Source organism: Scophthalmus maximus, chromosome 12 (genome assembly GCF_022379125.1).
Source record: "Scophthalmus maximus strain ysfricsl-2021 chromosome 12, ASM2237912v1, whole genome shotgun sequence".
Lineage (NCBI taxonomy): Eukaryota > Metazoa > Chordata > Actinopteri > Pleuronectiformes > Scophthalmidae > Scophthalmus > Scophthalmus maximus.
The window spans coordinates 5,777,430-5,805,238 of record NC_061526.1 but is presented as its reverse complement, the minus strand read 5'-3'; the positions used below and the strand labels follow the sequence as shown (position 1 = coordinate 5,805,238).

The 27,809-nt window shown below is 44.7% G+C and overlaps 1 protein-coding gene across 2 annotated transcripts in view; it reads left to right on the top strand.

Moving 5' to 3' along the window:
* The first annotated feature begins 3,355 nt into the window (after positions 1–3,355).
* The window catches only part of rbpjb (recombination signal binding protein for immunoglobulin kappa J region b), a 43,002-nt gene continuing 18,548 nt past the window's right edge, over positions 3,356–27,809 (top strand). Inside the window, exons 1-2 of one of the 2 annotated variants that reach the window (XM_035618537.2) lie at positions 3,356–3,545; positions 27,617–27,655. Coding sequence is in view for 1 of the 2 variants with exons in the window: in XM_035618528.2 (XP_035474421.1) it covers positions 3,563–3,582; positions 27,617–27,655 (59 nt within the window). In the remaining variant the exon portion in view is untranslated. Of the gene's footprint in view, positions 3,583–27,616; positions 27,656–27,809 lie in introns of both variants that reach the window. The other variant, XM_035618528.2, reaches the window with a different exon arrangement.

Sequence of the window (27,809 nt, the reverse complement as noted above, 5' to 3'; positions counted from 1 at the left end):
TCTCACTCTCGACTGTGCTCCAGTGCGGCGGCTCATTGGAGGAAGTTCCTCCGCGCTCGGCTGCGTATCAGATGACTCGTTCTCGAGGATGTTGCTAATCAGGAAACTCGAACTGCACTTCCTTAATTGGCTCACTTTCTCCCCGCCGCTTTGTTTTCGCTCCTCAGAACCGAAGACAAAAATAACTTGCCCCACTTTATTTAGATAATTGGTGGTTTCAGCTCGGTGGGATAAGCGCTGATGTGGAAAAAAACTGCCCGGACCACAGAACAAAACGCCTTAATTTCACAATTACACGTTCAAAAAGATATAGGGATGATGAGAATTTGCTCTCGATCCGCGCAACAGACACCGGTTGAATGTCAGTCAGCACATGGCACCACTTGAACGCATGAAAGTCAACAGTATTTAGGTCAAATCTACAGAGATAACCCGGATGGGAAGCTCGACTGGTGAGCGTCCTTTCGACATGGGCACCAGGATCGTTCTTCCTATCTCAATCTTCCTTTTCTTCTGAGCCACAAGCTCAAGCAACCAAGTGAGGATTGGATTTATAGACCTGGGGCTTACGGCTTGGTCGTGATTGCTTGAATTGGCTATGTCTCTATTAAAATAGATGGCTTTTTTACTCCTCACGAGAGAGCGCAACATGGAGCGAAGGTTGAGAAGAAGGGGCAAAAACAGACATGATGATGATGAGCCTCAGGGAAGCCCTAAATCATGTGTATGAGTTGCCTTTAAACCATGTTATGCGTTGCAACCGTAACCAAAAAATCCTGCTGTTGTTGAATTGATATGACACCTCATCTAGATACTGAAAGTTTACATATCCCTCAAAAAAGGGATGTTTTTTCGCTTCCATTTTCTCTGAAAAAGTACTTGCACTTGTGTAGTCTCTCCTTTTTTTCTTCCTTTTTCCTTCCTGTGTTCAGCTGTAAAACATTTGAGGAAACTTTATGCTTCCCCATTCAACTCCGGGTGTAACTAGAGGTTCTCCGCTGACTATAAAAAAAAATGTTAAAAAAAAACAAGAGAGGGAAAGGAAAAATGGTTGAGGGCAGGATGAGGTCCTCGTCTCTGTGTCTTCATAGTTCGGGCTGCGGGCCAGGCACACTCTCATGCAAAACCTCATCCCCGCAAGACCCCCCCCCCCCCCTCTGTCTTTCTGGCAGAACAGTGAAGCGCCGTAAAAATGAATTATGCATCAGAACAATGTGAAATGTGTAGATTTACACACTTGTACACTGAGGGAGATCGCATCTGCTACTTTCTACAAAGAAACTATTTGGTGTAGTTGCGCACTCCCACTGATAGGACATCTGTTAGGGACAGAGGCGGGGGGAGAGAAAAAACAACATAGTTTCAAGCATTTGAATGTCTTGATTTGTTTTTGATCCACATTTCGAGAAGAGAACGCAATACTTTTGTATTTTTGGGAAATATGCTTGTTGGTTTTCTCGTTGGCAATTAGATGGGAAAATTGATTCATCTGTCTTGTCTTTAAGGTAAATATGAAGCTGGAGCCAGTAGCCAGCTAGTTTAGCTTATCACAAACACTGGCAAACATGGCTTTGTCCGATGGTATCAAAAAAATTGCAAATGAATGGGGCTGCAAGATATTGGAATTTCATTTTCTGCAATATATCGCGCAATATGAAAAGAAACAAAACAGGAAATCTGACCAGATGACTTGAATACCAGTTTTTGGACAACACCATCCTAAACTCTGTTTATCCAATCAAATCCCAGTAGATTATTCCATCTCTGTAAGATTTAGCTCGTAGATTAGTCATGAAAAATTATAACCATGCACATTTTCCTTTTGCATCAAGCAGGAAAAGAAGCCCACTTGATGCTTGCATTGCAATGATTATGCCGTAACGATCTATTGTGCAGCCCTGCTGATAAATGTCTTCTGCTTTTGTTTAATTCATTCAAAAAGAACAAAACTAAATATGGTAATGAAATTTTACCAAGCGAATAAGCATGTTTCCCTAAATGTTGAACTTTCTCTTTAACCGGCCATGGAAGAAAAATAAACTTGTCATTAAATATATTCAATGGAGTTAAATGTGACAAGACTGCCAACTATTTGTTTTAGATTTGTGGTTATTTTTTTTATTTTTTTTGTTCAGACACTTTTTCCCATACAAACAGCCACAGGCAAATCTCTCTCTCTAACACAGCCAGACACAAACACACACACACACATATACACACACACACACACATGTAATGAGAGCATTGACTTGCCATGAGTGTGGTCTCAGAAGCCTTCACTTTCTCTTTGAAGCGGGGAAAACTCCCACTACAAGTCACTTGTAAGGTGAACAAAGACGCCAAACAGATTTAAATGAAGGCTGCGGAAGACAACATCAACAACACAAGGGGATGGAGACCTACATGGAGGTTTACGGCCCTCCGACCCCTCCCGGATAAACAAGAATGACCTGACCTGTTTGTGTTGGGTGGGGATGCAGCGCAAACTTTTTAGAGAGATGCAATCTGGCCCGGGGGGGCGGGAGGGGAGAGAGAGAGTTTAAGGCAGGCACAAGCGGAACAGCTAATAAAGTCAATGCCACATTTCCAAGCATGCTCATTCTAAATAATAGCCTCCCTTGTACTTTGGCTGAGGTTTGGACTGTGCGGTGGGCGGTCATGGGACTCCCCAATGCGACGTGATGCGCTAATCTGCCCTGTATGGCCCGTTCACATGTGGTCAAACCATTGTTTCCACTTTCCAAACAGGAACTGCAAATGTCACTGGGGGGGGGGGGGGGGGGGGGTAAATTTGGGGTGCAGAAACCCTCTTTTTAAGTTCTCCTTTAATTTACTGTCCTTGCAGTGTGTCATTGCCTCTTGTGCTGGTTTTCTGCGTAAGCCTCCTTATACATATTGTGAAATATGTTAAAATGAAAAATAAATGGCTTATAAATGATATTCTGGCTGCAACTACAACTGTTGCAGTTGTACAGCTGTTAATGCTGAACACTGTAGGGACGATATGGTGAAACAGGGTGCATACTATAAAATGCATGTGTGAGCCTGGGAGAAAAACCCGAGGGGTTCGTCGCCACTCGCCCCCCACTGGACCTGTGGGAGCTGTGATTTATCACCTGGTAAACACGTGGGAATAGTAGTTGAGCGCCGCAAGATAAACAACTACTCCCCTCGACGCGGGTCTCGCGATAGCTGACGCTCGCCCCTGCGCTCGCCTATTGTGAGAGTTTTCCAAGTCTCGCGCGATCTCGGAAGTTTCCCACGCCTGTTGTTGTGGCGTCTGCCTCTCTCTCTCTCTCTCTCTCTCTCTCTCTCTCCCCCCCCCCCCCCCCCCCCCCCCCCCCCCCCCCCCGCCCCGCTCCGTGTTGCCGGCGCCCGCCGCCTCCCCCTTTTCTCTCTCTCTCTCTCCGTCTTCCCTCGCCCACCCCCTTTTCTCCCCGACTCCCTCGTCCCCACGCCTCCAGTCGGCTCGCTGTTGTCTCGGCGGACTGTCGGGCTTGGTGGGAGAGCGACAGAAGAAGGATATCGCGAGTACTGGAGTTTCGGTGAGAGTTTGCGGAAGATGGCGCCTGTTGTGACAGGGTGAGTCTGAGATTCGCTGGGGTTGGCGGCGGGGGTGCGGAGTTGAGGGGAACGCCGCGGAATAGCTCCGTCTCGGTCCATGTGCCGGCGGCCCGGGACACGCCGCGGTGTTCCGGCCACTGCTCCGGTCGCTAGCAGTCGGTTCTTTGTCTCAGTGTGTTTTGCGTGCGACTGTCTCCACCCCCCCCCCCCCCCTCTGCCCAGTTAACGTTACTTGCCCGAGCGGACTGTTGCTGCGGTGTTCAGTGAGCTAGCCCCGGCTAAGAGATACTTCGCCCTCGGTGGTCTTTCTCCCCCCCCCTAGCTGTTAGCTAGCAGGCTAACCAGCGAGCTAAACACAACCAGCCGAGGCATGTCTTGTGGAAAACACTTTTATAATAATAATGATAATAATAATAATAATACACGTGTCTTTTTCTTGCTTTCCTCGACTGGCTCGACGTTCCCCGTGGTCGTCTGCGTTTGTTTTCGGAACGTGCTCAGCAGTTAGCACGTTTTATGAATCGGTTTCACGCGCGCGCGCGCGCGCATACAGCTAGCTGTCCGATAATGGACACCCGCTAGCGACGTCTCACTTGAAACACGTTGCGGCTTTTTTGTGGCGTGTGAAAAAAAAGAAGAAAAGAAAGAGAGAATAATTGGGCACAATTCTCTGACAGTGTTTGTTTTAAATCCACGCACTCTCAAGAGCCAGAGAACACCGCGATGACAACAACGACAGCTCCGCGAGTAACGTTACTGTTGCATATGTTCCCGACTACACAAACAGCGCTCGGCTTGTGGAGTGTGTAAACACACGAGTTGGGATGAAGAGTGCACCTGAGGACGGGACACACGCCACACACCGCCGGCGTGATTTGACCCCAGGAAGAGAGATCATTCGGATCTTTTGCCGTGGATTCAGTTTCTCGTCGTCTGACTTTTGCTGCCCTAAAGAACTTGAAACTGTCTCCCTACATGTGCTGTTTTAAAACACATCTTCCCAGTTTGAATGAGTTCATTGTTGTTTTTCCACGTTGATCATATATTTGCCATGTGTCTACCCAAAGTACAGCAAATGCCACTTTCTTCTATTGCGCATCTATTCAGTAATGTGACCATATTATTCAACGTGGATATTAACTACGTGCTGGACCCAGTGTTGTGTTCAAGTGAGTCTGGAGAGAAGAAAAAAAAAATCCATATTGCATGTGTGTGTGCCTACCCTGGCAGTAATCCCCACAGACAGCTCAGTGGGTGACAGACCTTGTTTTGTGTGTGTGTGTGTGTGTGTGTGTGTGTGTTGGTAGGAGAAGGGGAGGTGGACTGGGGGGGGGGGGGGGGGGGGGGGTTACTGTGCATGTTCATTTGGGGCTTTCCAGCAGACCTGAACTGATTTGGGTTGGGGGGTGGGGGTGGTGTACATGGGGAAGGAGGCGGAGGGAGGGAGGGAGGGAGCGAGCAAGAGGGCAGGCGGGTCAGGTCTGGGTGGCTGGCCACCTGTCCAGATGATATCTCCAGATTCATGTGTGTGTTGTGCAAGTGGGCGAATGGGGAAGAGGGAGTGGGGGGTGACCGTGTGCAGGGAGGAAGATGGGGAGGGGGAGGTTTAACAGAAAATTAAAGTGCCATAAGGGGTCTTTTTTTTTGCCGGTAGCAGGCCATGTTCATAATAACGGTTGGAGGCTTCTGAGAGTCTGACCACAGCCCTGTGGCCACATGTCGTGTTTGACTGGTTCTGGCTTTGCACAGGGAGGGGGCTGCATGACCACAGACCCGTTAATAGGCATTGTGACTCTGAAGTTGTTTGTCCTGTGTTTGAATTGAAACTTGTAGTTCGATGCTGTGCTCAGACGTTTTTGCGTTTTCGTCGTAAACCACGTTTTTTGGTCTGTGTAGTCTTCCAGCAAACGGTAGAAGTTGAACGTCATCCGCACATTTATTTGATACAGGAAATGCAGGACTGCCAAAGTAGTTACTAATTAATCTGACTGTTGTCCGTAGACTTTTTGCTTTAATAAAATGACTTATGATGCACAATCCAAAAGCTACTGTACATCGCAAGTGTCAAACACTCACTGCCTGCAGACGTGAACGAAGACGAGAGAGTTTGCAGTTTGCTCCTTCATCAATACTAGTGGCTGCGGTCAGCTAGAATTCATTCTTACAATGGATTTCGTGACCAATACTTAAATGGTCTTTGGTTTTTGTACAGAACTAGGACCACAACTGACATTTATTTTGATTATCAATTTAATCTCATGATGAATTTCTCCTTTAATTGATGAATCATTTTTGTTGTCCACGACTGTCCAAAGCCTAAAGATATTTAATTTACTATCATTAGGGACAGAGAAGAGCTGATATCTGCGACTGTTCCAGCATCTTGCCATGTGATTTATCAATCACTGAAATAGCCTGCTCGTTAATTTTCACTCAGTTGACTAATTGTTTCAGGTCTTGATGACACCGTCTAATTGCTGAACACCTGTTTTTGGATGCGATCTCAAAATGTGCAATTGAAACCCCTCTATCGTTTGCCAGGGTGTACAAATCTCTCTCTCTCAGTTTTAGCAGGATGGATTTCAACATTGACACAAATTGGCGAGAAACATCCAGATCACTGTCCTTCATGTAGGCGAGGGGTCCAAAAAAAAAAGCTTGTGTGGGGGGGAAAAATGTCAGTGTTGCTTTCGTAATTTTTTCTTCCGCGCTGCCAGAGAAACTGATCGTGTTAGCTCAAAGAGCAGCACTGTTCACCTGGAATGATAAAAGCATGAATCACTTATTTCAACACCGCTCTGCCTTTGCCGTGCCCCTGAGGGGACAGGTTTCCATTTTGCTCAATCCTCTCTATCCCTCTGCCAAAAATTAAAAACGAAAAAAAAAACATAACAAGGGAATGATGGGAGTCTTTCAGACCGAAAGCCAAGCGTCTCTGTTCCGGTGTAATGACACCACTGAGCTTTTCTTTGAGACACAAAGCTCGCGTCCTTGTATTTGTTAGCATGCGCGTGTTGCCGCTGAGCAAGCGTGCGAGTGTGATGCGGAGAGGTGTGTGCGAGTGTGTGCGTGGACATAAAAGTTGATCTGTGTATGTGTGTGTGTGTGTGAGTGTGCATCCATTCCCCGGGGTCCTCTCCTCTTCCCTGCTTCTCTTTATGAAAGGAGAGGTTCAGAGGGAGCAGCAGATGTCGAAGCGCTGACCTTTATGGTGGCAAAAGCTTAGGCTAGAGTTAAAAGACATGCTGACTGGCCCCCCTGCCCCTTCCACCCCCGACCCCCAAAGCAACCGCCCCATGTCCACTCACACACACGCGCACACACACACACAGTCTGCTACCTTAGCTGCAGCACTGACGGACAGGTTAACGATGGAGATGATACAAGCTACCTGATCTGTGTGTCACCCCAGGATCCTCCAGCGCTGCAAAGCTGCCCTCTTTCCACCCAGAGCTGTGAAAATCTTCAAAGTGTGTGGCGTGTGTGTGTGTGTGTTAGTATGTGTGTGTGTGTGTGTGGGGGGGGTTACAAGCCAGGGGGCGAGCTGTACAGAAGTCACAGGCAAAGCGCTGCGGCCAATGTGCCACCGCCAGACATCTTTCGGGGGATTATTCCTGTTCGTACAGTAGCTTATTGTTTTGGGAGTTCATGCATACCCATTACTTCACATGATTGAAATATCCCCCAAAGCCTATGGTTTCACTCAGGGTTCAGATTCAACTTGTTCACTCGAGCGACGATGGGGGCCTCTTAAAGCAACACACGCCCTCGGTTGACTCAGTGTCCTCGCTCTCTTGTTTCCTTATTCAGCCTTCTTTGTGCCGACCTGTCTCCAGGGAGCAACCACAGGAGAGGAGACACCCAGGGGGAAACAAATGCACATTTTTGCGTAATGTGGCCTGGACCGGCGCCAGCGTTGGCACTCCTTTTATGTATTTTGCTGTTTTGGTGCACAAACACCAGCATAGTATGTCATAGTGCGTCCTTCGTAGTAAGCGGCTCTTTTTTGTTGATAATGCATTTAATTGAACTGTTTTCCAATCCAAGCCTGCGGCCTGATAAGGGGGTTAGACGTATCATACAACAGCCACAACAAGGGGGCCATTTACTTACATGTGCAAGGCTTAAAAATGCATTAGGGTGAGAACGTACTCTTAAATCCCTGGCTCTTCCCCCCCATTTTTTTTTCTGCCGCCGTTTGCCTCTGAGAGGATTCGACGGAACATTCTGATGTAAATCTACAGCGAGTGTGTTTTTTTTAAAAAGCGGCCTGGGCGTCATGTTTGATAGAGGCCCAAGTCTTTTCCGGCGTTGTTGTTGTTGGCATTGGCCGGATTTGCTTAGCTAAGACAGGGGAGCCGAATGGTGAGGCCGAACGCCAGGCAAAGGCAAACGCGACAGGAGATGGGACGAGCACGCACACCTCTCCGTCGGCTCGTTGTCTTCCCTCGCATTCCCTCTCCATTCCCCCTAAGAAAATTTCCTCAACCTTGCGTTTTGCCTTCCCCCCCCCGCCCCCTGATTCTTTACTTTATGTTGTGATTACCGCTTCGCCAAGTGAATGGCGGTTTCTACTGTGTCAGCAGTTTTTTTTGGCCCCCGCTGTCCCTCCACGGTCAGGATGTTTCATTCAGAAAAACACGAGCCGATCCAACCCCCCCAGTCTGACTCCTGTCTGCTTTCATTCAACTTCAGTGAGCAAACTCTCACCTACTTCCTGAAATGAAGAGGAAAAGAACAGTTTCGAACGGGACACTATTGACACAAGTGCGTTGTTCCACCCTCCCATTTGTTTTTCCTAACGGCACAAAAAAGAGATTGCTCATACTTATCTCCTCGGGGGGTGGCAGAAGGGGATGTGTATTTTGATGTTGTCTTGACATACTTAGTATGCCACGCTTAGTAAGAGCACCATTTTCTCATTCTATTGGCCCAGACGATTGCCTTTTGTTATTCTCAGCTGAGGTAGCGAGGGCTCAGTAGCATTGTCTCTATCTGTCTCTTCTCCGACATCTGCACAGGGGGCCGCTTCATCCAATCCAGAGGAAGGTTACAAACATACACAGGATCTCCCGTATTGGGAAAGCCCCCAGGCTCACACCACCACCAACACCTCCCACGGCTGTAAAGCAACTGCCACTATCAGTGCATGAGATACGGAGGGAGTGGCAGGCAGCAACCCGCTCCTGTCACAAATGTTGTTGTGGCCTTGGGACTGTTGGCGGCATCATGTAGAGTCTGCAGATAGCCACAGAGCCCCCCCGCCCCCTGTCCTCTCTACATGGATGGATCATGACTCGAGCCGAGCTGCTAAATCAATATTTTCTGCTAGATTTAAGCATTGAGGTTTAGGAATAAACCTCATTCTTGTTTTTGTACCAGATTGTGTGTCACATATTTGTGTTTTCATGCAAGCTATTTGGCTTATTTTTGAAGCAAAGTTATATCACTGTCCGCCAACCCTCACCTCCTTCATGTTTTTAAACCCCAAAATGCCTCGTATTAGCTCGTGATTTCTGCAAAACCAGCCTCCAGGGACATCGCTGCTGGCATTTGCCCAGACAAGTGAGGGGCGGCCCTGGTGACACAAGCAGCTTGTATCCCCCCGCCCCCTCCTCTCTGCAAGAAAGGGAGAGAAGGGCACAAGGAGGATTTATCAAGTGTCAGGACGATATTCAAGGATAAGAACATAAATTCGAGTGCGGGGATTCCAGGAAAGTCAAAGCGTTATCTCCAAATGTTTTTCTCCGCATTGTCTGGTTGTTTAACCAAGGCTGCCTTCAAGAGTTTCACTGAAGAATCCGCCTGGTGGCATTCCTGTGGCCGCTGACGTCAGGAGGTTTTTGGCCTTTGCTTAGAATCACAATGAAGTAATAGACGTGTGTGTCATTTTGTGGAACACTTTATTGATTGTGGTCGTGCAAAACAATGCCTTTTTTTTTTCTCTCTCTCTCTCTCTCTCTCTCTCTCTCCCTCTCGAAGAAAGGGCCGTTCATGTTTGCGGCTGATCAACCAGCAATTTGCGGCTGCAGTTTGATGTTTCTCTACTGTTGCCATCATTTTGGACACACTGCCGAAGAATGTACGTGAGGTTTCACATGAGCTCATGGAAGGAAACTAAATTCATTTTTTTTAATATCCACTGGTTTATGCCTTTAAAAAGTCACCAGCAGAGTTTTGTCTATTTATCAGCCCCGCTGGATTTGAGGAGGATTGGACCTCAAATATTTTAACCTCAGCCCCAACTCGCCTAAGTGTCTGGTAGACAAATGAATCTGGCTTCGGTTTTTAATTCACCACCATTCGACTATAGTGCTCATTATTCACCATGCTGCCCCGACATATTCCACTGCCTTTTTTTGTTTTATCGCAAATCAGTGCATGTGTGGTTAAAGTTGAGGAAATCTTGAGGACAGAGGGGACTAATGTTTTGAAGAGGAACAAGTAGCAGGAACAGCAACCGCTTCCCCCTCTCCTCCTCCTCCTCCTCCTCCTCCTCCTCCTTCCTCGTCATGACAACACCACTGAAACCAGACGGTAGTCTCGAGCCGGAAAAGTCATTGCTAAAACTGCACATACACACTCGGCTGTGCCGCGGTCTCTGCATTTTGGTTTGGTTCGTTGAGGATCGTGTCAGAGCATGTGGGCTAAAGGTCACGTCTCACACTCTCTCTCTCTCTCTCGCTCTTGCTCTCTCTGTCTGCCAGGAATCCTTTTTTTCTCTTCTTCTTCTTCTTCTTCTCTTGATGCGGCGCAGCCGGTCCTTGAGGTGGTTTTTGAGGCAAGGGCAGGGCAAGATGCTGGTTAGTTTGCCCAGAGTTGACCGATGTCCACAGAGACTGCAACTTTACTCTGGACAGTCGAATCTTTCAAGAAAGACGTGGACAGTGGATAGATACAATCACATGGCTGTAGATGTCAAATGATGAGATAAATGCCTAATGTTTCATATATTTCTAGCTTCTCATATGTGAGACTTTGCTTCCTTCCTTTTTCTTGGTCTTCTGTTGGCGTGATAATGTTGGTAGTGTTATGTTAGACAAACTGGCTCTTTGAAGACACCGATATTCTTTTTCATTGTTTTCAGCCATTTTATGAACCAAACAATCGATTGCTTGAGATGGTAATTAACAGATTAACCGATAATGAAAATAATTGTTAGTCCCATTTTTATTTCTGTTGTTTTAAAAATAAGAAAAACTTTGTTGCTGTCGCCTGGACGAAAGAAGACGTTTGAGTATGTTATTTGCGCTTTGGGGGAAACAAATTGATTGCAATTTTTTTCTGCGTTTGACATTCCGTAGACTACACAGCTGATAAGCAGCCATTAGTTACAGCGGTACCTGGTCGCCTTAAGAGTTTAGTTTGTTCCACCCAGACGTGTACCGACAGGAGAATTTTTTCTTGGTAAAATTCAGCCGGTTATATCATGCAAGAAAGTTCTTTCTTTTTCAAAGCCAAAAATCATATTCGGATGTCATGCTAAAACACCTGGCCGACCCAGAGGTTGTCTTTGGCTTCATTGACACATCTGGGTTGTTTTGGTTAATCGCGACAAAATAAAAGGAATGATAGTAACTAACTATAGAAACCTTGTTTCCATTACAGCCTCACCACAGGGAATGTCTTCGCCGAGCTGCCGTCCATTTTGTTGGCGTCCACGTTGATGTCATGTGACGTCAGGCCAATTGTTACAATGATATAACACTGAGAGAAATGGCACATTAACAATTCAGAAGCTTTTTATTTTCGTGTGATTGCTCAATCCTCAAAATCGTTCCCAATTAGTTTTCGGTCAACTAAAAAATTTTCACAAGTTGGTTCAGCTGAAATTCTTTATAATTAACACACACACACACATTTTATTTGCCCTTTGCGCCGCAGAATACTTGGCTTGTGCCAGAAACGGATCTTAACAGCCAACGGACAGATTCTCAATTTTGTCGGAGGAAATGCAAAGTCATTACTTTTGCAGCTGCAAGCAGCAACACACCATGATCCAGCACCTGAGCTGCACTCTGCGAGACGAATTTCGAGATGATGACGGTTGACACTTTGGCTTGTGGTCAGAACTAGCAGCTTCAGCAGTTATGTCTGCATGTCGCCTGACTGCAGCACCGCTAACCACGACCTACGCCGCTCACCGAAGGGCTGCTCTGCCCTCGAGCACAAGTGTCGGTATTGATACTGTGGTTCAATCTCGACTCATCCTCGCCAATCCTGACCCCACCGCGGATTCCATCTCGCTCTGAGTCGTCAGCTCAAAGGAGAGAAAGGAAGCGGGAAAAAGGCTGGTTCACGCAGGGTTCAAGACTCCCTCCTCACGTTCCCCTCTCCGTCTCGTTCCTGACAGTTTCCCCCCCGTGAGCACATGACCTGTCTCGACCCTAAACCCCCCGGCCGTCCTGTGTGAGTCTATCTCGGCTACAGTCGCACTTGTCACTTCACTGCAATTTTTTATTACCAACATCTAATTTAGTGACGCTCACATCGTTTCATATCTTTAAAATTGGCCTGAGAAGCTCTGCTCGGTTTCTCCCGCGGCGACAGTAACTAAAAACACATGACTTGCAATCACTTCACTACTTTGTTAGTCAAGAGGTTTGTCGTTTTCCACCAGGTACTTTGGTTTTTTTGCTTTGTCCTTAAACTGAAAACTGTTGTGGTTGGATAATTGCGACCCAATTATGTTCTCACCACTTCAAATTCTGTGTGCACAGACGTGTTTTAACCCCCCCCCCCCCCCTTCAAGTTTGGATGGTGAACAGCATGTTGAATTTATTGCAGGCTTATAAGCAAGAACACTTTCAGTGCAATCTAAAAAAAAAAAACTTTAGATAAAATCCCCTTTAAAGTAGGATAATGAGAGAGTTCCGTCACTTGCTAAAGCTGCAAGTGAAGAAAGACAAATTGAAGCGGAAAATGTCGCGCACACCCCGATCTATATTTGTCTGACTGCTTGAGAGAAGGTGATATTTTTTGCTGTCTGTCTCTACAACCTGCCTGAGGTGTGATATTGTGACGCTGCTCGCTTGTCTGCCTGAACAGAGAGCAGCAAGCCCACTCTTGAATTTTTCTCCGCCAAGCCTGTTTATCCTTTTTCTTTCTTTAATTTATTTCACTCATGACCCAGAGCTCGAGCTCTTATCGGGCCCAGAGGAAGTGATTTCACCCCAGTTTACAGCAACACCGCGGCCTCTCTCGTTCCTGTTTTGGATTTGAGGCACAATTGTTCAGGGGGATGACCTCTTTGTAGATCTTCCGCGACTGGACCATGAAGTGTAACAATTTTTAGGACACACGTTATCTCAAGACTTAATGGAGCCAGGTGGCAGGCTGTACAGAGGAAACGGAGTCAGAGCCGCGGGATTCACAAAGGAGACTTCCTTAAAGATAGAGCAAGCATCAAGGGAGCACACATGTGAGTCCAGGTTGGCTCCGCAGAGGAGCCCACATCGGAAATTTCATTACTTCGTTTTCAGGACATATTATACGCGCACACAAGTAATGGAGTATGTACTATTTGGTATGTTCCAGCCCCCGCGCCAGCGTGCAGCAGCCCTTAATACGTACGGCCGGTGCGCGTACGTCCGCGCGTCGCGACGATTGTGTGCCAAGCCAAGATGAGTTTTAGAAAGTCTGTCCAGAGGGAGCTCCATATGGAGCGTTGATGTTGGAGAGAGTGCGGTCAAGAGGGAGAGGAGATGGAGGGAGGAAAATGAGAGAGGGAGAGAGGGTGAAAGAAGGAGGAAGGGAGAGAAGGCCTTTTCTTTGGCTTTTCTACCTCTGTCATTAAGCTCTCCCATGTCAAAGACAGATGGAGCTGGTGCCTTGTGTGTATATGTGTGTGTGCAGGCACTTGTAAGTGCAGACTGATGTGATCCACCCAACTCTATGCGCGCGCGCGCGCGCGCGCGCACACACACACACACACACACACACACACACACACACACACACACGGACAGCTCATCAGCAGTCGGTTCGTCAGCTCCCTCCGCTTCCCCCCCGCTCGTATCAGCTCATACAACATAAAACTTTTATTTCTAATAAAAGATCTCTTTTTTTCTTCTTCGTCTCCCTGCCGGCTCTTTGTGATTCCGATCACATCGCCACTCGTTATTTTTGCCTCATCTCGTCCTTCTCTCTTAAAATTTTTTTAGGCAGGCAGCCAGGGTGGATTAATTTGAAGGAAATGGTAGAGAGTAGATTTAGGGGGATGACGTTCTTAATACACACGCACAGTAACTCATTTGTTCGTTGCGTGGCTTGTCACGACAAACTGGAGGATATGTTTGTGTTGTGTCACGGAGGGACGTCGAGCAAGGTCAAGTCCACTTGTCATATAGTTCCAGGGGCAAAGTTATTTCACTGATGAGTTTGAGAACAAGGTAATGATAGAATTACTTACTTTTGAAGCTGGATAATATTCTTTAAATCTCAAATGCCTTTTTAATCTAGGTTGGAATCATAGACTGTATATAAAAATGGATGTAGTCGGGTTCGGAAAAAATGAAGCCAATTTGTAAAATTTGTATTCCCTGTAATAACCAGCAGAGGGCGACTCAATTGGTCTCTTTCAATAGAAGTTTTTCAGAAAACTACTACTCACCTGATTTATAACGTCAGTAAATATTTCCCTGAAGAGTTTATGGTTCAATCTCTAGTTTCAAGTCTTTTTCAATACAGCATGAAGTTCATTTTGTAAATTATTCTCCCATCTAGAGTAAAATAGACGATAACGCACAGGATGCATTGGAGGGTGGATACAACTTGATTGACAGCTAGTACCGTCCAAAAGGTGCATCGTTGCAAGTGGACGAACAGTTGATGAGCCCTCCTTCAGGCCCCACCCCCTGCTGCTACAAATATGGTTACTGCTTCTATAAAAACAAGATAAACGCGAGGCTTCAAAGCGGCAGCTCACAAACCGATGGTTGACGTCACAGCTAGTTGCAACTTGGTAGGAATCCCATTTCTTAGCATCAGGAGCTGCAGTGCTACTGTCACTCATGTTTTATTATCTCATATAAATGCCCTCGCAGGTCTTACCTGGCGGCTGCGATTGTCGGCGTGCATGGTGGCACATGCCAGGCGGCGGACCCAAGCGGAGAGCGAGCCTCAGGCTGAAGCCACGTCTGTCTGTTTTCTTGGTTTGCCATCTCTGATACTTGACACTGACACATCCAATTCTTTCCCCCCAATTACTTTCTTTAAACATTTATTGTCTTCCTCATTGTCCTCCTCATTGTTCATTGTCCAACCCCTCTCTAAACACTTGTCCGGGGTTGACGCAGGACGTCCCAAACTTGGCCACCTTCACCCAGGGCAGTTTTTTATATGCACTTGAAAGATTTGTGCGTGTAACACCCATGCTGCAGGCCACACACAGCATGGCACGACGCTGCCGAGGAAGTGAGCGAGCATTAAACGAAAAAGGCTGATGTTTGTGCTCGTGTGTGTGTGTGTGCGTGTGTTATAACTGTATTAACAGCGTGTCTTGGGGCTGTGACATCAGTATGCAGGTATTTTTCAATTGGCTGCCAGGGCTAATGTAGCCAACGGGCTCGAATTTCCAAATTTCTCGCACTTAGCCCGAAGTCCTCTCCGCACAAACACATTTGCTTGCTTGGTGAGACTTGTTATTTCCACCCATTTCTTCTCTGTCTGGTCTTGAAGGGTTTTCAAAAAAACACGTCATTGAGAGGTAACTAAGACGGAGCACAATGTCTCAATCCGAGCCTGTTCATCTTTCTTTTTTTTTTTCGTCTTTCGTATCATGCCGATTTTTGGCAGGGCTTCCCTGAGTGGGACTCGAGGGCTTGTTGGTTCTCCTCAAGCGTCTTTTGTAAGCACGTTAAATGGGCCAGCCTGGCAACAACACACTGTAATTTGGCTTTACTTATTGTGTCTGGCAAACATCAATAGGCTTGTTGACAGATGTCAGTTTATAGGTCTTTGATAGTTGGCTGTGAGTTTCCTCTTCTTCTGGTGCACCTGACTGGATGAATGAAACAATTCTTCTTTGACAGTACTTATACTTATAGGCTACATCCACACTAACACATAATGAATGCCTTATTTTTTGCCACATTAACGCCTGGCGTCCACACTAGGTGTTGAGCCCCCGAGTCGTTTGGAATCAAGGATTTGGACACTGTGGTTCGCTACCTTATTGGGTCTTATCAATCACCAAACGACTGTCAGCAGTGAACGCAACGTGGATGTTGAATGACGAGCGTTTCTCACACCTTCTTTCGGTAACTGTTTAACTGCAGAGCTAAAACTGGACAGATATCGTTTTTTGTTTTGAAATGAAAAGATATTCGTGTGGATGTAGCCTTGGTGCCCACTCCAAGGTCTCCTACCACACTGAGTCTTGAGTGTTATCCCTCACCTGTAAATCGCTTTGGATGAAATTGTCTGCTATGTGATTTAAATGTAATCTGTCAGTTATTTCCGTGACTAATCGTTTGGTCTAGAAAAAACGCCAGAAAACAATGAAAATGTATATGTCCGTTTTCTCAGACTGCAATATCTTGTCTGGTTCAAAACTCAAAAGATATTCAGTTTTCTATAATATAAGTTGAAGAAAAACAGTAGGTTTCTCATTTGACAAATTGCGGGCTTTAGTGTTTTAGCTTTTTTGCTCGAGATATCCTCTTGATGATACCAGATGTCTTATGGAAAATGAAAAGTAGGCGATGAAGTTACAGATTCATGCTTAATTAAAGAAACTTCTGTCATAATAATGATTTCATGCTGTCAAACAACGCATGTCAGCCCCCATTTTACACCTGTTACAAACATTTGATCTGTGCTGGTGTACATTATTTGAATGATGATAATCCCATGAATGGGGACTTTGCATTTAAACCTGGCATTCATAATAATCTAGTTATCTTGATTGAGCTTACGTGATTGGCAAATTAATATGGTAGAGACTTATTAACTCATGCTTTATTTTCAAGTTCTCTAGATATGGTTTTATTTGTGTTTTGTTTTTTAGTCATAGTAATATATGATATAATAAGTTTATGCTTATGGAACTGTGAAATAACAATCCTCATTTACATTTCTTTGTCGTAAGGGTTTGATAAGGACATTTTAGGAATCATTTCCAATTGCTTTTTCATTATACGTATCGGCTTATATATCGGTGGATGAAAACGTTTCCCTCTTAATATCGTTGTTAGCACTGGCTCAAAAAATGGCAACTTCCGTTGAGCTCCATTCGTTTGCTGTTACCCCCACTGATGGTAGAGAGGCAGATCAAACGCTCAAGAGACGTTGAAGACGTCCTCTAAAAGGAGTTTTCTCCTGTTTGTTGTGTTTGTACAATGTTTTTTAGCTACGGTTGGGTTCACCGAGTGGGCCTGTGGCCGTGGAGGGAGCACTGCGGTGATAATAAGGTGTACAGCCGTTCCGAGGAGTTGTGATATCTGCTATCAGCCCTCAGGCCCGGGAAACCAGACACCTTTTTTATAGGCCCAGTCCCTCGCCCCATCCCACCTCTTTCCACCCACACTGCTGTTAGTGTGTGTGTGTCGGTGTGTGTTTCTCTGTGTGTGTGTGTGTGTCGGTGTGTGTGTGTGTGTGAGCAAAAGTGCAAATCCATACACGCAGTCAGTTATGCGGTTTCATATTCACCCAGAGTGTGTGTCAGAGCACAGATGACCCACCCTGGGTGACAGATGTGTGAAAAACGGGTTAATTAGAAGCAGGCTGACACTTAACAGCTTTCTTGAGGATATTACAGGCATGTTTGTAAGTACACTGTAAAAAAGAAGAAGAAAGATCTGCTTTGGATGGTATTTGTGATAAAGGGATGATGAAATGAAGCGACCTACTTCAAAATGTCAACATGTGTTTTAACACAGAAAATAAATGTCATTTCTTGAAAGTAGAGTTATCATAGCATCTAAATCAGCAGCCGTTCTTTTTATAGGCGACAGATGGATCCTCGTGCATCTGCTCAAGGTTGTAGGTTTCTATTGTGGTGCCATCATTGCCATATTTTGAGTCTAACTACGCCAGTTTTTATTTTCTGAAGGCCAAAAAATGTGGAAAAGGACTTAGATGTCTTTCTCTTTTTTTTTGTAAAGGCAGAGCCATCTTTGTATGATTGTATAATCTGTTTCAGGCCACATTCATGTATTAACACACTGCCTGCTAGTTGACCCCAGAGGTCACCCCCCTCCTAACCCTTGACCTTGAGCATATGAATGATGGCGTCTGGCGTCTGTGTTGTGTTTCAGTCCCCCGGGAATCCCTAGCTCTGCCAAAAAGATATACGTGTCCGTGTGTGTTTGTCTATCCGTAATGTAGACAAAACATGAAAGGTGCTCAGACAAAGTGTGTCTCATTATCATTTCCGCAGCGTCAAAGTTTTCAAGAAGTGATCGTATGAGACAAATATGTCTAAAGTTTTATATTTCAGTAGATTCCAGATTTTTCTCTCCAATTGTCTCTCTCACTGTCACACATAGATCTCTCACAGGCATTTCCCGTTTGCTCACATACTTCGTAATCCAATATGGATTGCATTTCGCAAACAGGTTCATGGTGTCACAAACACCCAGTGTTCAGTAGAGGTCACGTATTCTTGCGCAACACAGAAAAAAACCTTGATGCTACTGCATTGACATGCTTCCCAACTGCCACACTTCGTGAGTCGATAAGATATTATACTAGCCCCTTGTATATTTTCATTGGCCCTTTAGCCAAAAATGAAAATGGCTTGTTTTCTCTCTCCATAATTTAGTATTAATAGGGGCCCTATATGGAAACAAACACGGTTGAAGACAGCACCATTTTGAACCCGCTTGGTTCTGAGTGATCCACTCACCAGTGTCTGTCAATTATTTTATCAATTTATTAATAGTTGGTAGGCTGGTGACCTGTCCAGGGTGTACCCCGCTTCTCGCCCAATGTCAGCTGGGATTGGCTCCAGCCCCCCGTGTCCCTTAAATGGATAAAGCGGTAGACGATGGATGGATGGATGGATGGATGGATGGATGGATGGATGGATTAAAAGTTGGTCCATAAAATGTCATAAAATGTCAGTCGTGTTTTCCAAACCCTGAGATGATGTTTTGTTTTTGTCCACACACCAAATATATTTAGTTCACTGTCATAGAGGAGCAAAGAAGCTGGAATCAGAGAATTTGGGAATTTTTTCCATCAAAATTACTTAAACCGATCAATTGGTATCAAAATTGTTGGCAATTATTTGGTGTGAACGCACCCCCGTCTTGAGATCCGTCCATATTCTGAGGTGGTCTGGGTCACGTGGCCATTTTCTTTGTAGCTATGTGGACACAAATGGCGTCCTGGGCCACATTGAAGAACCGCCGACTCAGCAGACGTCACGTCATGAATGAATTGAAAGTATATTTTTTTTACTCTTCTCAGAGACCATAGGTGGAATTGTTTGCGGCCACCGCCACGATATCCACAGTGACCACACAGCATCATTGTATTGTGTGTAGTGAATATATTTCCTGCACAGTGTCTCTCACTCCCCTTGAAAGAGAGCGGCCCCTGTAGTGTTTTGTATTTAATATCGTAGACCTTTCTCAGATTTACCACCGTTAAAATGTAAAAAACTGAGATAAGTCTGGACTGCTTTGGGTTTTTGGATTTTTCTCTCCAATTCTCTCTCTCACTGTCACACACAGATCTCTCACAAGCATTTCCCATTTGCTCACATATTTTGTAATCCAATATGGATTTACCACTTTTAAAATGTAAAAAACTGAGATAAGTCTGGGCTGCTTTGTGTTTTCCCTCCGGCTCTGATGCTTCTAGTGTTTATTGGTGGTGAATTAACCATGAAGGAGGTAGTGGAAAGTCTAATTAATCCCCCTTTTAGTTATGCAGGGCAAACTTTAATTTTGTCATCTTTCAAAGCAATTATTGGCCAACAAAACCAAGCCTGTCTTTTGAAAGACAAATTAAAAAAAATGTAAACAACCATTGTCAGGGAATCAAACCAGTGATCTGTTGATCTTTAAAAAATCAAGAATCCTAAGTGCAACCCTACTATGCATGCGTTGGCACGGGCTCGCCAAAGTTTCAGAAAACTTTACTTTGCTACCGTCTGATCATGTATTCGACATGTACCAGACACACGCAAGAGCAACAGAGCAAAAATGTGCGTTTGTGCACTTTTTGCACCGGAGCATGTGTGTTTTCAGTCTGGTACACAGCGCTGAGGACATGTCAGCGTGTCTATTTCCGTGTCCTCCGAGTCTTCGGGTGTTGATGTGTGTTTTTTTTCTCCTGCCAGCGATACTGTTTGGACTGTCAGTCACAGCTGTCAAACACATCCCTGTATGAACGGCAGGCTGGGTTCACAATCCCTCAATCACTCCACCCTACACCCTGTTGCGTTTGCATGTGTTGACGTGCCTTACATGTGCTCCTGTGTTAGCATATGGAGGTGGGTGGTCGATGCGCTATTCATAGCAACTGACACCCGCCCGTGCTACCTATACCAGTCATATGTCATACTACGTGTCAAAGAAGGATGAAGGAACCCACCGTGTTCCATCCAGAGGTTACAGTTAGTCACTCACCTGTTGCAGATGTACTTGCGCAGTGTCTTGCTTGAACGGACGTACGAGAAGCGCTTCATCAGTGAAACTTCAAATTGTAGCCACGTTTTAATGTCCCATTACTATTTAATCCTGGAGCAAGGCTTGGCTAAATGTATAAATGAGTGAAGAGGAGGGAGATTAAATTGGAAGCACAATTAAACAGTTTAATGTGTGTCAACATACAAAGCTTGTTGGTGCCACAATATAAACTAAAATAGAATTTTCTTCCTTTTTTAAAAAAAAATCTGGAAACAAGCTGCTGTCTGATAGCCAGAGCATCGACTTTTACTTTGTTTTTGGAAAGATGAATTGTTTTGTCTATAATGTGTTCAAAAAATGTCTGTTATAATCCTGTATCCAAAGCTCACTTGTCCAAAATAACTTGTTTGATCCAAACAACTGTCAAAAATAGAAAAGATTGATGAGAGAGAAGATTTTTTTTAATAAAGAAGATCTTCAAAACCATCTCATCTGAGAAGATGGAACCAGGAAAATTAAGGGCCTCTTGGATTGAATATTGAATGTCAGAAACAATTTTACAAAACAGGGTTTCTGTGCAAATCAGTCTGGCACAATTTAAAAGGGGCTGCGTGCACATTTTTGATTTCACATGACCTTCCCATTAATTGCCGTCGACATGTTGCTGGCTCAGTTCATATCATGGGAAACTGAAAAGATCAAATAAATACAGTGTTGAAAAGCTGAATGTTTATCAGTCATGATGAATTGAATGTAAAAAAACAAAAAAACAAAACGCTTCTTCACCCAGTTCTCGTTCTGGATGACTGGATATCTGTGCCTCACTGTCAGCCAGCTCTCGTCCAGATTTGACAAATACCCCCCCCCCCCCCCCTCCCCGTAAGAGATGCTCTCTTTGACTCGTGTGTGTGTGTGTGTGTGTGTGTGTGTGTGTGTGTGTGTGTGTGTGTGTGTGTGTGTGTGTGTGTGTGTGTGTGTGTGTGTGTGTGTGTGTGTGTGTGTGTGTGTGTGTGTGTGTGTGTGTGTTTTCTGCGAAACAGGCCTGAGGGGAGGTTTGGTGTGGAGTTTCACTCTGTGCTTGAGTCGTATCTGCTGCTGGTTAGAGGTGTTGGGTTTTAATTAGCTACCACAAAAAATATGTGGTCTATCTGTCACCCCTCTGGCTGCTCCTCTGTTCAGCCTCTGAGAAAATAAGTGTCAGTCTCTGCATAGTTGGGTGTGTGTGTGTACTCTAAAGCAGCCATAATAATAGTAGGAATTGTATTCTGTGAGATTTTAGTTGACAAAATTAATAATATAAATATCTTGGGGATTATTTATAATGGTTGCATCTGCCGAGAAGGTTATGTTTTCACCCCTGGCCGTCTGTTTGTTTGTTTGTTGGTTGGTACTTTTGGAATGGATCCGTTCAAAAGGTAAGATCCAGGAATGGTTTCAAAACTCTTTTTGATTTTAAAAGTCTGGCATATTTAGGGGCTTGATATCTATGAGCGATTTTGGCCTAGTGGTCGTGGGTTCGCGGCCCGGCCCGAGCAGTAAAATCACAACAACAACAACAACATACAGAGTAACAAGCTTTCTCCAAAATCGCTTACTGCTCCTTTAAGGGGACTGTTGGGCCTTGACGGAGGCTTGCGCTCTCCTTAGTGCCGTTTTAGTTCCGATCTTACTGTTGAACTGGTTTGTAGTTGGAAAGGCCACACCTGTACGTAAGAAGCACATCCCCTCTGTAATAATAATCAATACATTTCAGTCATAACATTTGCTCTTCACTCACTAACAATAACATTACAAGCTTTTTATTTCCCCTTTCGGAATATTGTTGTTGGCAAGGACGGAGGCGGTTTTTATCAATTTTCCCATGGCTCTCAGGCTACACGTCTGTTCCAAACCGCAGTGAGAACAATTCCGTCCGGTGAATGTAATCCAGCGTCTTGTAGACGAGCGAACTGACAGTCTTGATTTGCAGAGTTGCATCAGAATTGAAACAAATCAGGTTCAAATCCTTTTTTTCATTTTCCGTTTTTTCCGTTCCCTCAATGTGTGCGTTAAGGCAAACAAACACGTGACACTTCTTCTGTCACATTTTCTGAAAAAGTCAACACACACCAGAACACACACATAGCCTGTAGAATTAAACACAGAAGAGAAATTCTCACTTCAGACAACTGGAGTTTAAAAGAGTACAGAGTATTAAAAAAGCATGTAGCTGCTTTTTTAATACTCTGGAGTCAGCAAGTTGACATATTAAGTTGTACATTAAGTGAACAGTAGAGCTCAATATATCGGTTGGCCGATATTAGACTTTCACAAACTTGTATCGTCGCATTTTAGGACCCTGAACTTGGAATTCTTTGATATTTTCGCATACAATTACTTTGCTGCAGATTATAGTTTTGTTGAACGACTAAATGATTTGTCAACTAATCGCTGCAACTCTATTTAGAACTAGGGAGTGTTTGCTAGATAATTGCCATTGATTTAGAATTTGTCTGTCTCGTGTTTAGTATTACGCCACTGCCTCATCTTGGATCAGGTGGCAGTTTGGGCTCTTCTGTTTTTATACTGTATATTTACTAAGTTGCATGTTTGGGGCCTAAGTGTATTGACTACACAACAGCCTCTATCAGCTTCAGTGGCGTCACTCTCGCTTCCCAGTGAAAGCTAAGTCAGGACATCCTCTCCCACTGCCCACATGTAGAGGGGAAACAACTGTTTGTCCCATCTTACACCAGTCCACCGGCCTTGGCACACTTTCTAATGGTTGCACACCACGAGGAGCTGTGCCAGGGTAAGCTAACAGCGGGGTGGCTCAGCAGTTTAATGGGGCCTATCAGGTTCCTATTATTGGACATTGCCAGAGGGAAAAAAAAGCCTCATTACCAGGTTCATGAAGTGACCTTGAAGGATTGAGAGAAGTATGGCGGAATAATTTGATAAGTTTATGTGTTGTGGAAGCAAAGAGGCCTGGCTGAAGTTTGGTATTTTCTTTCAGGGCCATAGGTTTTGGTTTGGTAATTGACCAAATAATGAATAATCCCTTCTGCCAGAAATTCCTTACGATGCATCTGAATATTTTAATATTGAAAGATGAGGGTGACCAGCTTGCTTACCCCATAGTAGTATTGAATTCTAACGAATTGAATATACTCAATCATCAATGGAAAATATTAACTTCCCCATATTCTCTTTTTTGTGAATTTTGTGGCTGAACTTTAGTCTCCCCATCGATCAATACACGTGAGAAAGTGCAGTTGTTAAATCATGTTTCCAGCTGTGTCATATTATACTTTGCGTCGCTTGACACTCTGAAGGGGAGTGACAGGAAGTGAGAGAGAGAACATTGGATCACAGACACTGATGAAATATATATCTGTCATGACGGTCGCTGTCAAACAAACTAGACCCTAAAATTTTGTGCCTAGGTTTTTTGGTTTCCTTGGTATTTAAATAAATCAGAAATAAAACTTAAATATATTGCTCCTTTTCCTCATGACCTAACTCCACCTGTAACTCCTCTCGCCGTCTGTGTTGTTACAGGGAATCCTGTATTTGTTGGTTTTCTCACGGCTATTTGGCCGCGGTGTCTGTCACCCCCTCATTGTGTCCAGCGGAATAAGTGATAGTAAGCAGGAGGTGAGGAGGAGGAGAAGGAAGGAAGGAAGGAAGGAGGGAGGGAGGGAGGGAGTGAGTGAGGTTAAGGGAGAGTAGGCATAACGGATGGAGAGCAAATCAGACGAAACCTCTGAGCTTCACACATGAGCTTCCGTTTCCTCCCCTGACCCCTGGCCTGCACGGAGACCGTCTGTGTGCACCAGGAGCCATGAAGAGGTCAGCTACTCGTACAGTGGTCTGTACTTAGTGCTGCGCTGCGTGTCAAAGGGCACCGTGTGCAGAGGAAAAAGAACGGACTGTTTTTTTGTAAAAGGTCGTTCAAAAACAACAGATGTTGACCAAAGTGCTGCACATCTAAAAATCGGGGAGATGCATTTGAAGATAAAACGAGGCAATCGTTCACGCAACGCTGCCATTGACGTTGCATATGGCATCTTGCAGAAAATTACCCTTTTTTCATCACGTCATCGTCAAGTTCGCTACAGATTTTATTGAGCCCATAGGGCTGTACAAGGAGGATCACTAAGAAAATTAGTTGTGGTCATTGAAAAAACAAACAAACAACAACACGAAAATTGGCACTGTGAAGAAGAAGTGGTTGATCGGTTGATAGGTCACCCGTAAATGCATTTTTCATGAAAATGTTTGATTTTTTTTTTTCCGGCACGATGATGGCTTCACGGGTCACATCAGATGTGACGCACCAAAACGCTTTCCCACGCCACCGGTGTCACCTTGAGAATGCACAGCTTACGCTTTGTGTTAGCCTTCAGGCATTGAGTCATTCTGTTGTTGAATGAATTGAACTCACGACCGTTTTAATAACTCTGACTCTTATTTTAGCAAGTATAAAACAACTTCTGACCTTGACTGGTCTTGAGTTCTGCCTCGAGAGGTGCCACTTTATCACTGCAGTTCACCTGAAAACCTGCTGATGGAACAGTCTTTTGCCTTGTGCAGCTAAGCTTACCTTCTTGCAGTTTCCTGTGTTTGTGTCTTTTTTCTTGTTGGTGTTTATGTCTCGAGATACCAGGAGGGGATGGGACACGTGGCCCCCGTGGTTTTTCACAGAACTCGCGAAGCCGCTTCTTCCAGTCCCGACCACATTTGTGATTCTACCAACGCGGCACTGCTTCACAATGAATTGTGATACTCTAGATTTCCTCAAACACGGCTTTAAATTAGATTTCCTAAAAAGATGGAGGTTGCAGCAGGAAGTTTAAAAAAAACAAAACAGATTCATGTTTGCTTTGTGGAGACGTGGCTTCTTCTTCTCGTCTCCTCCTCTTTCACTTGCCATTTCTCTCTCTCTCTCTCTCTCTCTCGGCACAACCGCCACTATATCCATCTCTGCGCACATCCCATCCTCCCTCTCTCCACAACAGGCCATCTATTTCCTCTTTGCCTCACCTCGCCTCGCCTTCAAACTCACCCTGCAGTATCCCTTCCTCCAACGCTCCTCGTTCACAGCGGAGGGGGAGGAGGGGAGGGAGAAGAGAGCCCTCTGGAATCCATTAGGCAGTTGAGGCTTCAGTGTTTCACTGTGGGAACCTTATTGATTGCCCTCCTTTCTAATTATTCCACCTCCACTCCCTCCTTCTGGCCCTTGCACCAACCGTGTGTTCGGTTTCACTTGCTTTTCCTGCCCTTTATTGCCCCCTTTGCCTTTTTTTTCCCTCGATTTTTTTTTCTCCTCCATTATTTTCGCCCATCTTTTTTTTAGTTTGCATGCCGACTGTTTTGAATTTCACACTGTGCCCGCTCGAACCGACCAACCACTGTTTGTTCATTGATGGCACGTAAGATGTATTGACACACTTATCTGCAGCTTGCAAAGCTATACCACATCCGTACGCAAGGAGAAAATCTGACTTACTCACACTGTATTCCTCTTGTACACACACACACACACCATACACACACCTATTCCATCACCTCTGCGTGCTGCACACACGTACATACTAATCACACCAGCCATGTGCCCTAAGTGTCTATTACATCATTGTTACCGCAATGATGTAATAGACACTAGACAAAAATCAGTTTTCAGTGTTTATGTTCTGAGAGTATAGTTCATGACATAGTGATGCTCAGGAGCGTGTCGACCATGAGCATGACTCAACTGATAAAAAAATGACAATTTTTGATAGTAATCTTTTCAAACGGGGCGATTTAATGCTTATCTTTGTCGTAATGACACTCTTAACTGTGTAACTCTGAGAGTGAACACGCGAGGTTGGAGTTACACGCAAGAAGTCTGAAGCGTGACTCGGACCAGAAACAACCTCCTGAGCGGAAACTGCGCAAGTTCTTGAAAAGAGGAATGAGCAGTCACGCATGTGTCATCCTCCCAGGTTGGGACAAAGGTCGCCCCTTGTTTTTAAAACTTCCTTACATTTTATTTTAAAGCGTGTCTGGGGCCTCAGACGAACCCTGCATCCTGCAGCATTGAACAGTTTCCTGTGTCATGTTTACACCATGGACGAGCAGCTGACTTATTTAGGGAAGAGCTGAGTCATTGATGTGCCTCTTAAGTTCCTATCCCTCGATATTTTGATAAATCTGTATTTATTTGGAATGGAATTGTGTGCTGTCAATAACTCTTCAAAGTTGGGTCACTTGTTTTCAGCAATCTCTTTTTATCTTTTGTACTAAATGGAATCAGGTGAAAGTTTAATAGAGCCCGACCGACATATCGGTTAGCTTTCATACACACACCAGTATCTATCTGGATTTATGTTTGCTGTTATGAAAACTTTTATTTTACAAAAATAAATTATGCAGAAAAGATGTGCATTTATATTTTCATTTTATGTTTATTGTTAAATATTTCTTTTTTTCTTTTTAACCTACGAATCATCGCCAAATTTAAAAAAAATAAAAAAATTGATTGGGCAATATACAGGTATTGGAAATGTTTTACTCCCTAATATCGGCAAAGAATCCCACGGTCGTGCTCTACAAGTGACCCTCGTCACTTTGGATATTTTTGCTGCCCTTCGCTGTGACTTTGCATGCAAATTTAAAATGCATGTGTTTTCCTGTGTCCTAAAGATTTACCACCCTGTGGTTCATTTGTGTGATGTGATGAAATCAGTGCGGCAAGTCCACATCAGTGTCATATCCCAGTGGTTTAGCTTTTCTACACGCTGCATGTTGAAATGCACCCTCCTCCGCTATTCTGCCCGGTCGAACTGGAAGCTATGTCAGGGAATTGTCAAGTCAGATGCACTTCCATCCATCCATTTTTGTAGGATTGGCACACACAAAGCCCAAATCCGTTCCATTTTTATTACTGTTTAACTTAAACGGATTTAGTATTGCATAGTCAAACAATGAGGTCTAAATCACCTCTACAGTTTATTCGATGTTTAAAGCTATAGGTTGTAAAAACCGAGATAACCACGATAAGTATGTGTGTAGGTTATCCCCAGAGCTGGTAAATCACTCAACCTGTCCACGCCTCAAAGTTCACGTGGTTCATGTGCCGTCGGCGAGCTGTGCTCGAGTTCAAGAAATCTAATAGTACTAGTTTGTTGAAATTTGAAACAAGAGCTTTTCTTTTTTTCCTTTCGATGCTCAACTTGCTTTGACATGCCATTGACGGGAATTCATTTGATTAAAGTTTGAAGTCCGTGCTCTGCCGCGTTCATCCGCCCGCGGCCACGAAAACTATAGAGTAGACACATCTTGTCGCTCGGAGCGCACACGCACTGCCACCGCACACTGTCAAGGCCACAGTGTGGGCATGAGCGTGTTTGTATACGTGCAGCATTGTGCAATGCTGTGTTTACTCTGTGTTTGTGGTTGATAACCAGCCCACTCATGTTTTTTCGTTTCACTCTCGTCTCTTGCAGGAAGTTCGGGGAGCGCCCTCAGCCACAGCGCCTAACGAGGTGAGTGTCTGTCTGCACACACAACACAATCTTCACCTTATTGTAGGACTTTGTGTGTCTACCTGTGTAATGTAGACCCAGTGCTGTGGATACAGTAAATCAGGAAGGACCGTCTCGAACCAGTCAATAAATAAGATGAGTGTGGAGAGCTCAC